This window comes from Sciurus vulgaris (assembly GCF_902686455.1).
Source record: "Sciurus vulgaris genome assembly, chromosome: 12".
Taxonomy (NCBI): Eukaryota; Metazoa; Chordata; class Mammalia; order Rodentia; family Sciuridae; genus Sciurus; species Sciurus vulgaris.
The window spans coordinates 64,207,141-64,222,214 of record NC_136473.1 but is presented as its reverse complement, the minus strand read 5'-3'; the positions used below and the strand labels follow the sequence as shown (position 1 = coordinate 64,222,214).

At 38.2% G+C, this 15,074-nt stretch overlaps 1 protein-coding gene across 2 annotated transcripts in view; it reads left to right on the top strand.

Moving 5' to 3' along the window:
- MTARC1 (mitochondrial amidoxime reducing component 1) overlaps window positions 1–15,074 on the top strand; it is a 33,335-nt gene that overhangs the window by 5,358 nt on the left and 12,903 nt on the right. For both annotated transcript variants that reach the window (XM_079106816.1, XM_079106815.1), the window contains exons 2-4: window positions 695–868; window positions 13,417–13,579; window positions 14,461–14,601. In XM_079106816.1, coding sequence (XP_078962942.1) covers window positions 695–868; window positions 13,417–13,579; window positions 14,461–14,601 — 478 coding nt within the window. The remainder of the gene's footprint in view (window positions 1–694; window positions 869–13,416; window positions 13,580–14,460; window positions 14,602–15,074) is intronic.

The following is a 15,074-nucleotide window of genomic DNA, read 5'->3' as shown; positions in this document are numbered from 1 at the left end:
TGGAAATAGTACTTTCTATTGCTCTTATTTCTCCATGTATCTTTTTTCTAGCAAGTACTTAAAACCCAGGAGTACTAAGACAGAAAAAAAAAATATTGTCCGAATTGACAATAGACCTTTTAGCAACTTGCATAATTAACAGCACTGAATATTAAAACATAAGTTTTTTTTTTTTTTTTTTTTTTAATATCAGGGGTGGAATTGGCAAAGTAAACTGCAAGAGCTCAGCTGAACTCCCCATACTGTGAACAGTACAAGGAGTGGTCTTGTTATTTACATTACTGAGATCCCATTGCTTACTGGGTGCCAGCACAGTACTTCCTTATTCCCTTCTAATCTTTTAGTGAAATAGATTCCTGTTGTCTCCTTGGGCTTGTTTAATGCAAGTGGTCAACAATTGAGATGACAAATGAGATGAAAATGTAATTAGCATCTTTGATTTTTGTGCCATTAAGGAGCTCAAAATGTTGTGCCTACTACCTTGGATGCTTGAGTAATTATTCCTTTGAAATTAGCTGATAGACTCAGTCTTTCTTGCTGCTGAGTTGATTACAGGCAGACAGACACATGCAAATTCAAACACATCAGGTTTACAGGGAGAAAATCAACAATGACCATGTACAATTGCAGCTCCGGTAGAGATTGACTCCCTGTCATAGTGATCCACACTTATCTTCTGTTTTGAAAATGTTAGGTTTTGGCTTGTGATCAATGAGAATGGGAACATGGTTACTGCTCGACAGGAACCTCGTTTAGTCCTGATTTCCCTGACCTGTGACCGTGACATGCTAACACTGCATGCAGACTCCATGAAGGACCTGCTGCTGCCCATCAAAATACCTGCCACAAATGCAGTGCTCAAATGCAGGTAAGGACAGGGCAGGTCTTAACCCCTGCCTAAGTATTCATACAATTTTGAGAAAATGTAAACAAGGGAGGGGATCCTAAAAAAATGTTATTAATAATTAACCATTGATTGTAGATGTACTTTAGGCAGGGCTAAGTCCTCAGCACCAGGAAAAGCTAATAGGAGAAACATGGAGATAGAAGCTTGTGTTGGGTTGAGAGATATGAAAGTTCCATTTAGAAAACAATGGGAGCAAAGACATATTAATGTGTCACCAAGAGAAGAATAACACTACCAAATAGATCATGGACAGGAATGGTGTGGAAGTGGGTGGAGAGAGGGTCCTGGAAAAGGCCATATATTGTCATAAGACTCTCCTTACTTGGTTTGAAAAATTTGGATACCTTGCAAAGCTGAGTTCAGAAAGAAGTTGCAAATGACCACAATAATACAATATTGTATTAGAACTATGATGTTTAGTTCTAATGAATGAAAGTTCTAAAAAAAGAAAAGAACAGCTGCAACCAGAAAAGTGATCTGACATTAACTTCCCAGTGGTCAGTGTCAGAGTTGGGGTGAAGATTCAGTCCAGGAGAGTCCTCTGTATAGATGTCGTTTTCTCAACATCAAAGGGCTGCAAGGATGCAATCATCCTGGGAAAACTGGATTTGTTGCTAAGAGATCATATCTAGAGTGTTTCATCCCACTGTGGGAAAATTAAAAGTTTGCTTCAATCATCCTCTTCAATTATACTCAGTTTTGGCATATTTTCTATTAAAGTTTCTGCATTTAAAACTCAAATGCAATGTTAATGCTAAGTGTAGTCTACAGTCTGTCAATACCATGTCAAAAAAACAGCTGAAAAATGTCTGAGGATTCTGAAAAGTTCATAAAATGCAGTACTGATATAGCTTCTATAATATTTTAGTCTTAAAACATAGCAGTATTTTTTATTTTATGGCTTTTCTCATTATAAAATACACATTTTTTCTTGGGAAATTGGAAAATGCCCCCAAAAGAGGAGGAAAACAAAAACTCCATGAGATAACCATAATTAATATTTTGGCACCTTTTCTTTCTTTGGCTACTACTTTTAAAACCAAATTGACATAATATAATAAAACCAGAGTCTTGAGTTCTGTTTATATACTTAATTTGACATGTTGAATATTTTTTCATATCATTAAAAAAAATCTTCGAAAAATGCCATTTTTCACGTGAGCATACTGTTTTATTCTGTGGGTGTTCTCTAAAGCATTTAAACATGTCCCCATGTTTAAACATTTAAATGGTTTCCCATTTTTTTCCAGGTATGAAGAAAAATGTGAGGAATATCTTGGCATAACAATTTGTTTATATCTTTTTTTATTTCCTTAGGGAAAAACTGCTAGTTGTGGTTTTGGTCGGAACAAGAGGATGGATCCTGCTGATTTTTTGATACATGTTGCTAAGTTGGTTTGCAGAAAAGTTTTACAAACTTATTAAGCATCAGTTTATGAACTTATCTAATTGCATTCTAATCATTATGCTTAGAAACATTGTGGCATTTTTATGGATGAAAGTGATGATTTCTTGTTAGTTTGATTTGCAGTTTTAATTGCATGAGGTAAACTTTTAAAGAGCGCTGTTGCAATTTGTATTCCCTACTTGTCCATTCTGGTTCATGTTTCTTTGGCATGGTTGAATATTTACCCATAGGTTCTTGTAGTTTATTTTATTTAAAATTTAGTGTTGAATTCATTTGGAATTATGTGGAAACTTTTTTACAAAACTTTTTTACAAAAGGCCCAAAGACTAAACAAAGACTTCTTGCCAAAAAAGAAAAATAAATAAATAAATAAATAAAGCTAATTGGGAATGCTTAGAGAAACCAAACTAGTGTACACTCTTTCAGCAAAGATCCCAAACAACCATGGACTCGGGTTTATTTCCTTGTGGAAGAGTATAATCACAGCTTTTAATATTCTTCTTTTTTCTTTTTTCTTTTTCTTTATTTATTTTTTTACTCATTTATTTTTATTGTAAACAAATGGGATACATGTTGTTTCTGTTTGTACATGGAGTAACAGCATACCATTTGCATAATCATACATCTACATAGGGTAATGATGTTTGATTCATTGTTATTTTTTTCCCTCCCACCCCACCCCTCTCACCCCTCCTTTCCCTCTATAGAGTCCCTCCTTCCTCCAGTCTTGCCCCCCTCCAACCCCCCATTGTGTGTCATCATCCGCTTATCAGGGGGATCATTTGTCCTTTGTTTTCTTGAGATTGGCTTATCTCACTTAACATGATATTCTCCAATTTCATCCATTTGCCTGAAAATGCCATAATTTTATTATTCTTTATAGCTGAGTAATATTCCATTGTATATATATATACCACAGTTTCTTTATCCATTCATCAATTGAAGGGCATCTAGGTTGGTTCCACAATCTGGCTATTGTAAATTGAGCAGCTGTGAACATTGATGTGGCTGCATCACTGTAGTATGCTGATTTTAAGTCCTTTGGGTATAGGCCAAGGAGTGGGATAGCTGGGTAAAATGGTAGGTCCATTCCAAGTTTTCTAAGGAATCTCCACACTGCTTTCCAGAGTGGCTGCACTAATTTGCAGCTCCTCCAGCAATGTATGAGTGTACCTTTTTCCCCACATCCTCTCCAACACCTATTGTTGCTTGTATTCTTGATAATCGCCATTCTAATTGGGGTTAGATGGAATCTTAGGGTAGTTTTGATTTGCATTTCTCCTCTTACTAGAGATGGTGAACATTTTTTCATATGTTTGTTGATTGCTTGTAGATCTTCTTCTGTGAAGTGTCTGTTCATATCCTTAGCCCATTTTTTGATTGGATTATTTATATTCTTCATGTAGAGTTTTTTGAGTTCTTTATATATTCTGGAAATTAGCGCTCTATATGAAGTATGAGTGGCAAAGATTTTCTCCCACTCTGTAGGCTCTCTCTTCACATTGCTGGTAGTTTCCTTTGCTGAGAGAAAGCTATTTAGTTTGAATGTATCCCAGTTATTGATTCTTGCTTTTATTTCTTGTGCTATGGGAGTCCTGTTAAGGAAGTCTGATCCTAAGCCAACAAGTTGAAGGTTTGGACCTACTTTTTCTTCTATAAGATGCAGGGTCTCTGGTCTGATTTCAAGGTCCTTGATCCATTGTGAGTTGAGTTTTGTGCAGGGTGAGAGATAGGGATTTAGTTTCATTCTGTTGCATATGGATTTCCAGTTTTGCCAGCACCATTTGTTGAAGAGGCTATCTTTTCTCCATTGCATATTTTTGGCACATTTGTCTAGTATGAGAAAATTGTATTTATTTGGGTTTGTGTCCATGTCCTCTATTCTGTACCATTGATCTACCTGTCTATTTTGGTGCCAATACCATGCTGTTTTTGTTACTACTGCTTTGTAATAGTTGAAGTTCTGGTATTGCGATACCCCCTGTTTCATTCTTCCTGCTAAGGATTGCTTTAGCTATTCTGGTTTTCTTATTCGTCCAGACGAATTTCATGATTGCTTGTTCTATTTCTGTAAGGTACATCATTGGGATTTTAATTGGAATTGCATTGAATCTGTATAGCACTTTTGGTAGTATGGCCATTTTGACAATATTAATTCTGCCTATCCAAGAACATGGGAGATCTTTCCATCTTCTAAGGTCTTCCTCAATTTCTTTCTTCAATGTTTTGTAGTTTTCATTGTAGAGATCTTTTACCTCTTTGGTTAGATTGATTCCCAAGTATTTTATTTTTTTTGAGGCTATTGCAAAGGCTATTGAGGAGTTGTTTCCCTCATTTCCCTCTCAGCTGTTTCATCGCTTCTGTATAAAAATGCTTTAGATTTATGCATGTTGATTTTATAGCCTGCTATTTTGCTGAATTCATTGATGATGTCTAGACGTTTTCTGAAAGAGGTTTTTGGATCCTCTAAATATAGAATCATGTCACCCGCAAATAGTGACAGCTTAAGTTCCTCTTTTCCTATTCGTATCCCTTTAATTTCTTTAGTCTGCCTAATTAATCTGGCTAGAGTTTCGAGGACAATGTTGAATAGAAGTGGAGAAAGAGGACATCCCTGTCTTGTTCCCGTTTTTAAAGGGAATGGTTTCAGTTTTTCTCCATTAAGAATGATGTTGGCCATGGGCTTAGCATAAATAGCCTTTACAATGTTCACGTATGTTCCTACTATCCCTATTTTTTCTAGTGTTTTGAGCATGAAGGGGTGTTGTATTTTGTCAAATGCTTTTTCTACATCAATTGAAATAACCATATGATTCTTATCCTTAAGTCTATTGACATGATGGATTACGATTATTGATTTATGAATGTTGAACCATCCTTGCATTCCAGGGATGAACCCCACTTGATCATGGTGCACAATTTTCTTAATATGTTTTTGGATACAGTTTGCCAATATTTTGTTAAGGATCTTTGCATCTATCTTCATCAAGGATATTGGTCTAAAATTTTCTTTCCTTGATGTGTCTTTTCCTTGTTTGGGTATGAGGGTGATATTAGCTTCATAGAATGAGTTTGGTAAGGTACCCTCCTTTTCTATTTCCTGGAATACTTTGAGAAGTATTGGAATGAGTTCTTCTTTGAAGGTCTTGTAGAACTCGGCTGAGAATCCGTCTGGTCCTGGACTTTTCTTGGATGGTAGGTTTTTAATGGCTTCTTCTATTTCATTGCTTGATATTGATCTGTTTAAATTGTGTATGTCCTCCTGGTTCAGTTTGGGAGGAGCATATGTCTCTAGAAATTTGTCAATGTCTTTGGTAGTTTCTATTTTGTTGGAATACAGATTTTCGAAGTAGCTTCTCATTATGTTATGTATCTCAGTGGTGTCTGTTGTGATATTTCCTTTTTCATCACGAATTTTAGGTAATTTCAGTTTTCTCTCTCCTTCTCTTTGTTAGTGTGGCTAAGCGTTTGTCTATTTTGTTTACTTTTTCAAAGAACCAACTTTTTGTTTTGTCAATTTTTTGAATTGTTTCTTTTGTTTCAATTTCATTGATTTCAGCTCTGATTTTATTATTTCCTGTCTTCTACTTTTGCTGTTATTCTGTTCTTCTTTTTCTAGGGCTTTGAGCTGTAATGTTAGGTCATTTAGTTGTTGACTTTTCATTCTTTTCTGGAATGTGCTCCATGCAATGAATTTTCCTCTTAGTAGCACTTTCATAGTGTCCCAGATATTTTGATATGTTGTATCATCATTCTCATTGACCTCTAAGAATTTTTTTATCTCCTCCCTGATGTTTTTTGTTATCCATGTTTCATTCAATAGCATGTTATTTAGTCTCCAGGTGTTGGAGTAATTTCTGTTTTTTATTTTGTCATTGATTTCTACTCTCAGTCCATTATGATCTGATAGACACAAGGCAGTATCTCTATTTTTTTGCATTTCCTAAGGGCTGCTTTGTGGCATAACATATGGTCTATTTTTGAGAAGGTTCCATGTGCTGCTGAGAAGAAAGTGAACCTGCTCGTTGATGGATGTAATATTCTATATATGTCTATTAAGTCTAGGATATTGATTGTGTTATTGAGTTCTATGGTTTCTTTGGTTGGTTTCTGTTTGGAAGATCTATCTAGTGGTGACAGCGGTGAGTTAAAGTCACCCAGAATTATTGTGTTGTGGTCTATTTGATTCCTGAATTTGAGAAGGATTTGTTCGATGTACAGGGATGCACCATTGCTTGGGGCATAAATATTTACTATCATTATGTCTTGCTGATTTATGGTTCCCTTAAGCAGTATGAAATGTCCTTCTTTATCCCTTCTGACTAACTTTGGCTTGAAGTCCACTTTATCTGAGATAAGGATGGAAACCCCCGCTTTTTTACTGAGTCCATGTGTGTGGTGGTTTTTTTCCCATCCTTTCACCTTTAGTCTGTGGATGTCTTTTTCTATGAGATGTGTCTCTTGCAGGCAGCATATTGTTGGGTCTTTATTTTTAATCCATTCTGCCAGTCTGTGTTTTTTGATTGATGAGTTTAGGCCATTAATGTTCAGGGTTATTATTGAGATATGATTTGTATTCCCAGTCAATTTGGGCTTATTTTTGGTTTTTAACTTGGCTTGGTTTCTCTTTTGAGTGGTTTTTCTCTAAGGTAGTTCCTCTCTTTGCTGACCTACATTGTTGTTTTTCATTTCCTCCTCATGGAATATTTTGCTGAGAACATTCTATAGCGCAGGCTTTCTATTTGTAAATTCTTTTAACTTTTGTTTATCATGGAAGGATTTTATTTCATCTTCAAATCTGGAGGTTAGTTTTGCTGGGTATAGGATTCTTGGTTGGCAACCATGTTCTTTCAGAGCTTGAAATATGTTGTTCCAGGCCCTTCTAGCTTTTAGAGTCTGTGTTGAGAAGTCTGCTGCTATCCGTATTAGTCTCCCCCTATATGTAATCTGATGCTTTTCTCTTGTGGACTTCAAAATCCTATCTTTATTTTGAAAGTTAGGCATTTTCATTATAATGTGCCTTGGTGTGGATCTGTTGTGATTTTGTGCATTTGGTGTTCTGTAAGCCTCTTGTATTTGATTTTCCATTTCATTCTTCAGGTTTGGGAAATTTTCTGATATTATTTCATTGAATAGGTTATTCATTCCTTTGGTTTGTATCTCTGTGACTTCCTCAATCCCAATAATTCTTAAATTTGGTCTTTTCATGATGTCCCATACTTCTTGGAGATTCTGTTCATGATTTCTTACCATCTTCTCTGTTTGGGCAACTTTATTTTCAAGATTAAATATTTTGTCTTCATTGTTTGAGGTTCTGTCTTCCAAGTGGTCTAGTCTTTTGGTGATGCTTTCCATTGAGTTTTTTATTTGGTTTATTGTTTCCCTCATTTCAAGGATTTCCATTTGATTTTTTTCTGAGAATCTCTATCTCTTTGTTGAAATGATCTTTTGCTTCCTGTAGTTGATCTTTCAGCTTATTGGTATTATCATTCATTGCCTGCATTTGCTCTCTTATCTCATCCTTTGCTTTGCAAATCATCTTAATCATGTATAATCTGAAGTCCTTTTCTGACATTTCTTCTAACATACTGTCACTGGATTCTATTAATATAGAATTTAGATTTGTTTGGATCATTTTCTTCCCTCGTTTTTTTCATGTTGTTCACATCTCTTCCTCTCTAGCAGTGCAGATCTGGGGTATTGCAGATTCCCTCCTATAGGCTTATAGTGACCCTATAGGTTTCCAAAACCTTTTCTTTAAGAGGAGATCAATATTAGCAGTGCCCAATTCAGACACTATGTGATCCTAGACCAAATAGTCCCTATGAGGACAATAACAATATTGTCATAATAAACAGAATGAGTTTAAATATTATCTTCAGTATAACAAACAGATTTACAATAAGGTTTGCAGTTTCTAATGGAGGACAAAGAGGATGCAGAGAAATGTAGAATGTAGCTGTCAATGGGATAAGAAAAGAATATACAGAAGTTCTAGATAATAGAAAGGGTGAGAGTGTAATCAAAAGAAATTGGATGTTAGCATGCAAAAAGGGAGAAAGAGACTCTGAGGGAACAGGTATACAGAAGGATAAGAGAGCAAAAAAAGTAAAGAAATAAAAACTTAAAATTGTTCAATAAGGAAAAGAAAGAAAATCTACAGTCTAACAGTCATATACTAATGAAACCTCCCAGTATTCAGTAGCCTGATGCATGAGAGGTACCTGACAGTGAACTTCAAGTCTCCAGCAGGTGTCTCAGGATGGGATTTGCCCTACCTAAAGATCGGAGCTATGGCTTCCAGGATTATCCAAGATGGCCGCTCTGGCTTCCAAATGTGTTGGCAAATGGGGAGCTGCAGCTCACGGTGTGGACGTGGTCAGCTGGAGGTCCTGGAGGTGGGGTGTGGTTGGTCAGGCAGGGGTCCTGGAGGTCGGGTGTGTTTGGTGTGGTTGCGGGATCCTGGAGGCCGGGTGCAATCAGTCAGTCTGGGGTCCTAGTGATTGGGTGCAGTCAGTTGGACTGGGGTCCTGGAGGCAGGGAGCAGTCAGTCGATGTGAGGGCCTCGGAGGCAGGGAGTGATCGGTTGGGCTGAGGGATCCTGGAGACAGGTCTGAGTCAGTCTGGCTGGGGGTCCTATGGGGCCTGGCTGTTGTCTGGAAATGGCAGCAGCCACGTGAATCAAACCTGCAGGTACTGTAACAGTGAACTTCCAGGCAACAGTAGGCAGCTGGTGCTCCACTGGCGGTTGGAGATCAGTTTGTTGACTGTTGTCGGATGATTGGGAGGTGAACCTCGTGCGTTGGGTGATGGATAGGTGTAAGGCAGGCAATGGACTGGCCAGAAGCAGGCAAATGGCAGATGATAGACACCTGACAGTGAGCAATCTGCACTCAAAAAAGGTGTTGATATGCTGGCAGACTGCAGGTGATCACAGCAGACATATGGGGTAAACAGCAGGGGATCGATAAGCAGCAAAACTGCCTCACCAAGAAACAGATATCCTCTGCTTGAAACCGGAGTTACGGAGTGACAAGGAATGCAGCCTCCCTCTAGTCCGCCATCCTGGATCTCAGCTTTTAATTTTCTTAAAGATTTCTAATGCATTCTCAGGGCCTGGGTTCACCTTCAAAAAGATCAGGATCATAATTGGTACACCATTTTTTCATGGTTGAGGTTTTTATTTAATCTCAGAAAACATGCCTGCCACTAATGGGATACAAAGCTTTAGGTCCTTTATGTGAACTTTTTTTTTTAATTTTATTTTTAGCATAGGCCCCAAATTGTGCCTAATAATCTTTGTTAAAGGTTTTAGGAGCATTTGGAACTTTGTTTTTCTTCTTTATTTCTAATTGCTTGGATTCTCTGAAAGAATGTGTGAATGGGTATGTGAATAGCACAGCTGTGGCTGCTTAAAATTGAGGAGAAATGTGATGGGCAGGAAGAAGACAACACATTCTATCAAAGTTTGGGTGATTATGAACCAGAACCCAGGACCTGCACATAGAAGTTGCAATAAGTTGGAAATAAGCACTGAGTTATGAGGGCAGATATTTACAATTTTTTGTAATGTCAAAAATAGATGCAAATGCAAACTCAATAAAAAGATTACTATCACCAACTGAGCCCCAAAGAGTCTAAGCTGCTGTTTTAATCAGCTTTTGCATCTGCGGTGCCCAAAATACCCAACAAAAACAACTTAGGAGAGGAAAAGTTATTTGGGGCTTATGTTTTCAGCTCATAGAGGGTTGACTGTATTGGTTTGGGCCCAAGGTCATGCAGCATACCACAGGGGAAGGGTCCAGTGGAGGAAAGCTGCTCATCTGTTGGTGATGGGGTCAGGAAGGGAATGAGAAAGGGGCCATAGGGAACCCATTCAGCACATGTCCCCAGTGACCACCTCCTGTAGCTATGCCCTGTCTATCTACAGTTACAATTATTCAAAGTAGGATGCACTGATTATATTACAACTCTCACAATCCAGTCACTTTACCTCTGAACATTCCTGCATTAACACAGAAGCTTTTGGTGAATGGCTCACATCCAAACCACAACAGCAGCCTTCCCATCTGCATTCTCTGCTGCCTGTCCCTCCACTCACCTATAAATGCATCAGAGTCCTGGGCTTGGCTTCCAAATGGCAAGACCAAGAGGGAGGCTTGGTGGTTGTGGTGCTGATGGAGAGGCCTGGTAAGGTTTGATTTTGGGGGAAGGAGGCTGACGTTTTGTGCACAGACATGAACAAAGAGGCATCCAACAAGGAAGTGAACTTCAAGTCTGTCAGATTTGGGTAGAACTGCCTGTATCAAGATGCTTCTGAAATTCACATTTTAGACATCAAACCACATATATAAGCACACACTAACAACCCTTTCAACTCAAACGTAGTGAAAATCTTTACCCTGTTTCTGTGAATTCAATTTTTGGAAAAAGGAGAAACATCATTTAGAATTGAGTCCTAGGATTAAGGAGGTGATCAACCCAGGTAAGATTGCTTCTCAGTTTAAACAATGAAGTAGACTTAAAAGTAGTAATAAATAGACATGATTAATTTTAGTTTAGAATGATTATGTTACTTCCCAAGGTGATTACTTTAAAAAGGTAATTAAAAAAAAAAAGTAATGACTATTTGGATATATGAGTTTTGGTATATTTATTTTATTCATTCTATGTATTCTTCATCTTGATCCAGGAAAGAGTCAGGCAGACACTCCTGGTCTTTGCTGATAAAAGAGTCTCATTCTTCATAGGGCCTGAGTGTATACTCAGCCCTCTGACTTTTAGGAGGTCAGTCAAGGACAGGTGTAATGGGAACGTGTAAAAAGGCATCAAGGCACATGGAATGGCAGTGTCAATCTCTCTATGAGTAATACACTTCAATTAAAAAGTTTTTAAAAAATCATGCAAACTCAACTAAATACAACTAATCTCACTGCTCATTGTAATGACCAGGAACTGTGAGTAATCACTTCCCACTTTCTGAAAAGAACAATTATATAAAATTACATAAAAATATAGAATACTGTATTCAATCTATTTTGCAATATAGAAATTCATTTGTATTTTATTAGAGAATTAGTACTTTTGTTTGATTAAATATTTGCTTCCTGAAATAAATATACACTTGAAATAATATAAACTTGAAATAACTGAGGAGGAGTGCCGGAATAAATATTACCATCTACTGAGCATATTCCAAACCTAAGAATTGTTTTGAGCACTTCTTTTAGTGAACATCTAAGTTGTGCTTTGATCCCCATTTTTTAGGTGAATAAATTGAGTCTCAGGGTTAGTAAATGTCACTAAGGTCCTGGAGCAAGTCGTGTGGAAAGATGATGCACCCAATCAGCTCTACCTGACTTACCAATGCTTTCCCAAACTTTAAGCATTTGCAGGATATGATCATGATTTAAGCCAGACAACAAAATATCTATACTTATATTTCCTTAATGTTTTTCTTTACATTGATTCAGATTTTTAAAAAATACTATTCATCTGGGAATGGTGGTACACGCCTGTAATCCTAGTAACTGGGGAAGCTGAGGCAGGAGGATTGCGAGTTCAAGGTCAGCCTTGTCAACTTAGCAAGACCCTATCTCAAAATAAAAAATAAAAATTAAAAAGGCTGGAGATGTGGCTCAGTGGTAGAGTACCCTTGGATTCAATCCCTAGTTCCCCAGAAACAGAACAAAACAAAACAACCTTAGGTATATTTATTTCAAAAGGAAGCAAATAGCTACCTATATAATTTGCCAGATATGGAAGCGATTTTTTTTTTGGTAGGTATCAGGGATTGAACCCAGGGGTATGTAACCACTGAGCCACATCCCCAGCCCTTTTTATATTTTATTTAAAGACAGGGTCTTGCTAAGTTACTTAGGGCCTCCCTAAGTCACTGAGGCTGTATTTGAACTTGCAGTCCTCCTACCTCAGCCTCCCAAGCCACTGGGATTACAGGCATGTGTCACTGCACTTCCCTGGAAGCAAAACTTAAGTTACTAAAGCTAATATAGCACAAATGAATGTTACTAAATTTTAGCTAGAAACTATTGCTTATAGAAGTCTCTGGACCTGCAGTTTGTTCTATCTTCATTAAATGGGATGATTATCAAGTGTTACTAAAAGTTGCACACATCACTAAGCTGAAGAGAATTGCTTTCTCTCTGTGTAGTGCGCCATTTTTTAAGACTCTTCCCATGTGTCACCTACAGTTATCTTGAACCCCTACAGTGGCAATTAACGGTGCCTCACTTTGGGAAGCCTGGCTTGTTCTCTAGCATTTATTTCCTCTGGACAACTGAGAAATTCATATAGCTCCAAACAGTCCTGTACACAGCTATGTTTTAGGGAGGGAATACATCAGATCCTTCAAAGGTATTGCTGACAACAAATCCAAGTTGATTTTTAATGTTATCAATAAGTTTTCAATTTTATAGATCTTTTTTATATATGTTGCTACTTCTAGTTTTATTATCACATACTGGCCAAATATAGCTATTAGCTATGACTATTAATAAATATTTTTGGTTGCTCTTCAGCTGGGTGAACCAGATTTTACAGCAATTATAAACTTTTACTGATATCCTAGTTTTCTTCTAGAGAACTCAGTATACATAGAGTACTTTTTTTTTTTTTGGTAGGTAGTACTGGGGATTAAACCTAGGGATGCTGTACTACTGAGTTATGTCCCCAGGTCTGTTTATTTTTATCTTGAGACAGGGTCTCCCTAAATTGCAGAAGCTGGCTCAAACTGTGATCCCCCTGCCTCAGTCTCCTGAGTCACCAGGATTCCAGTGTATGCCACTGCACCCAGCTGGGTACATTTTAATACTAACTTGTTTTCTCCTCTTTGCATTCCTTCCAGGTAGGGAGATACAAGTAGGCCCCAGTCAGTTTTAAAATCAGGAAAAGCAAGGTTTACATTTGAGCTTACACAGTGGCGAGGCAGGGCTGGGCTAAAAGGACGTTCTCTGACAATGAAAGAGCCATAGCAATACTGCAGCGAGGTTGCTGCAGCTCTTCTGATATATCTAGGACATACTGTACCAGGGTGCTCAGATCTTCAAATCTATACCTGCCCTTTGCCCTGTCCCCTGTGTAGAGTGCATGGCCTGGATATCCAGGGCAGGGACTGTGGGGATGCCGCAGCTGAATGGATAACCAGCTTCCTGAAGACAAAGCCCTACCGCCTAGTGCACTTCGAGCCCCACATGCGACCAAGAAATTCTCACCAAGTTGAGGAACCATTCCGACCCACAGACCAGGTGAAAGACAAAGCTTGCTCTGTGGGTGGAGAGCAGCTGCTCAGCGCTTTAGACATGGGTGGCATCTTTGATGGACTGAGAGCTGTCATTTTACCAGGCAGCCCCTAGGCAGCCTCAGATCCTTAGCAAAAGGCAGACAGATAGCCCTTCCCATGGGAACAGTATTCTGTTTCTTGTTTTGGAGGACTCTTGCATTTTTGCCCATGAGCATCTACTTTCCTATTTGTGTAAGTGTTTGGTGCCAGTAGTGGTTCAAAACTGTTCTACGTCAATATCTTTTTCATTCATTCTATAACTGCTCATAGAGTCTGAAATTTTAAAATTTGTTTGCAACTGTATGTCATATTACAGTTGTGCAAGTTGGTGTGGGTATGCAGACTTCAAATGATTAGCCAGGTCCTCAAGGGAATAAGGCTGTAGGGATTCATTATGAAAGTAAGGTTGGTAGCATCACATACTATTTTCATCATTAAAAAAATACTTAACAGTAATTTGCAGGTTGCATGAAACACAGGTATCCATGCAATCAGTGAACATTTTGTCAAATGAAGCTATCAAACCTGATCACCATAATAAACACTGGGAATATTGGCATCTTAGAAGGTGAAGTGATGTCCCCAATGGCATGTGCCTAATGACCGTTCTAGGATTTCCAAGGCCATGCTTTCTTCAGGCTGCCATGCAATTCTGTAAGTCTAATTGAGATTTTGAATTGCTGTGACTTTTCTATGAAAAGATCTAGAAAAATACTTGGAAAGATTGTGCCTGTGTGTGATTTTATGTGTGTACCTGTATAGGAAGAGGGGTTTCTAGGCACTAGACACTAGTAATCTCTGAGATATTTCTATGCCAAACATTATAAGATTGTGTTTTCTTTCTAGGTTGCCTACTCAGATGCCAGCCCTTTCTTGGTCCTTTCTGAGGCATCCCTGGCAGATCTCAACTCCAGGCTGGAGAAGCATGTTAAAGCATCTAACTTCAGGCCCAATATTGTAATTTCAGGATGTGATGCCTTTGCAGAGGTAACACTTTGCCTTGTCTCTTTCCTTGGATTTAACTTTTTTTTTTTTAAAGATACAAGAGTCTTTGGCATTGTATTAGATTATTCTGAAAGTGTGTTATTTGTTGACTATACAATAATTCAGTGTTTAGATTTCTTGAGCACCTAATAAGTGCAGACTCTTGTGGAGGCTATGAATATGGGTAAGGCAGAGATACTGTTGGCAAGGAGGGAGAATTATTACTCCCTTGGGGATGATGGGCACTTAGCATGGCTGCTAGGTGGAGAGCTGGAGGGACTGTTGCCCTTGAACTTGATGGCACTGCTGTAAAACCCTTCCAGTGCCACCTTTTGTTTGCTTGCAGCTGTCTGCAAAAAACTGAGGCACACCAATGCCCTGCCCTTTGAACCATGGGTACTAGGAACTTTTCTCCCTTGGCTCTACTGCTTTTACTTTAGTGCTATTTGTCCTTCTGCTCCTTGCTCAAGCCTGGG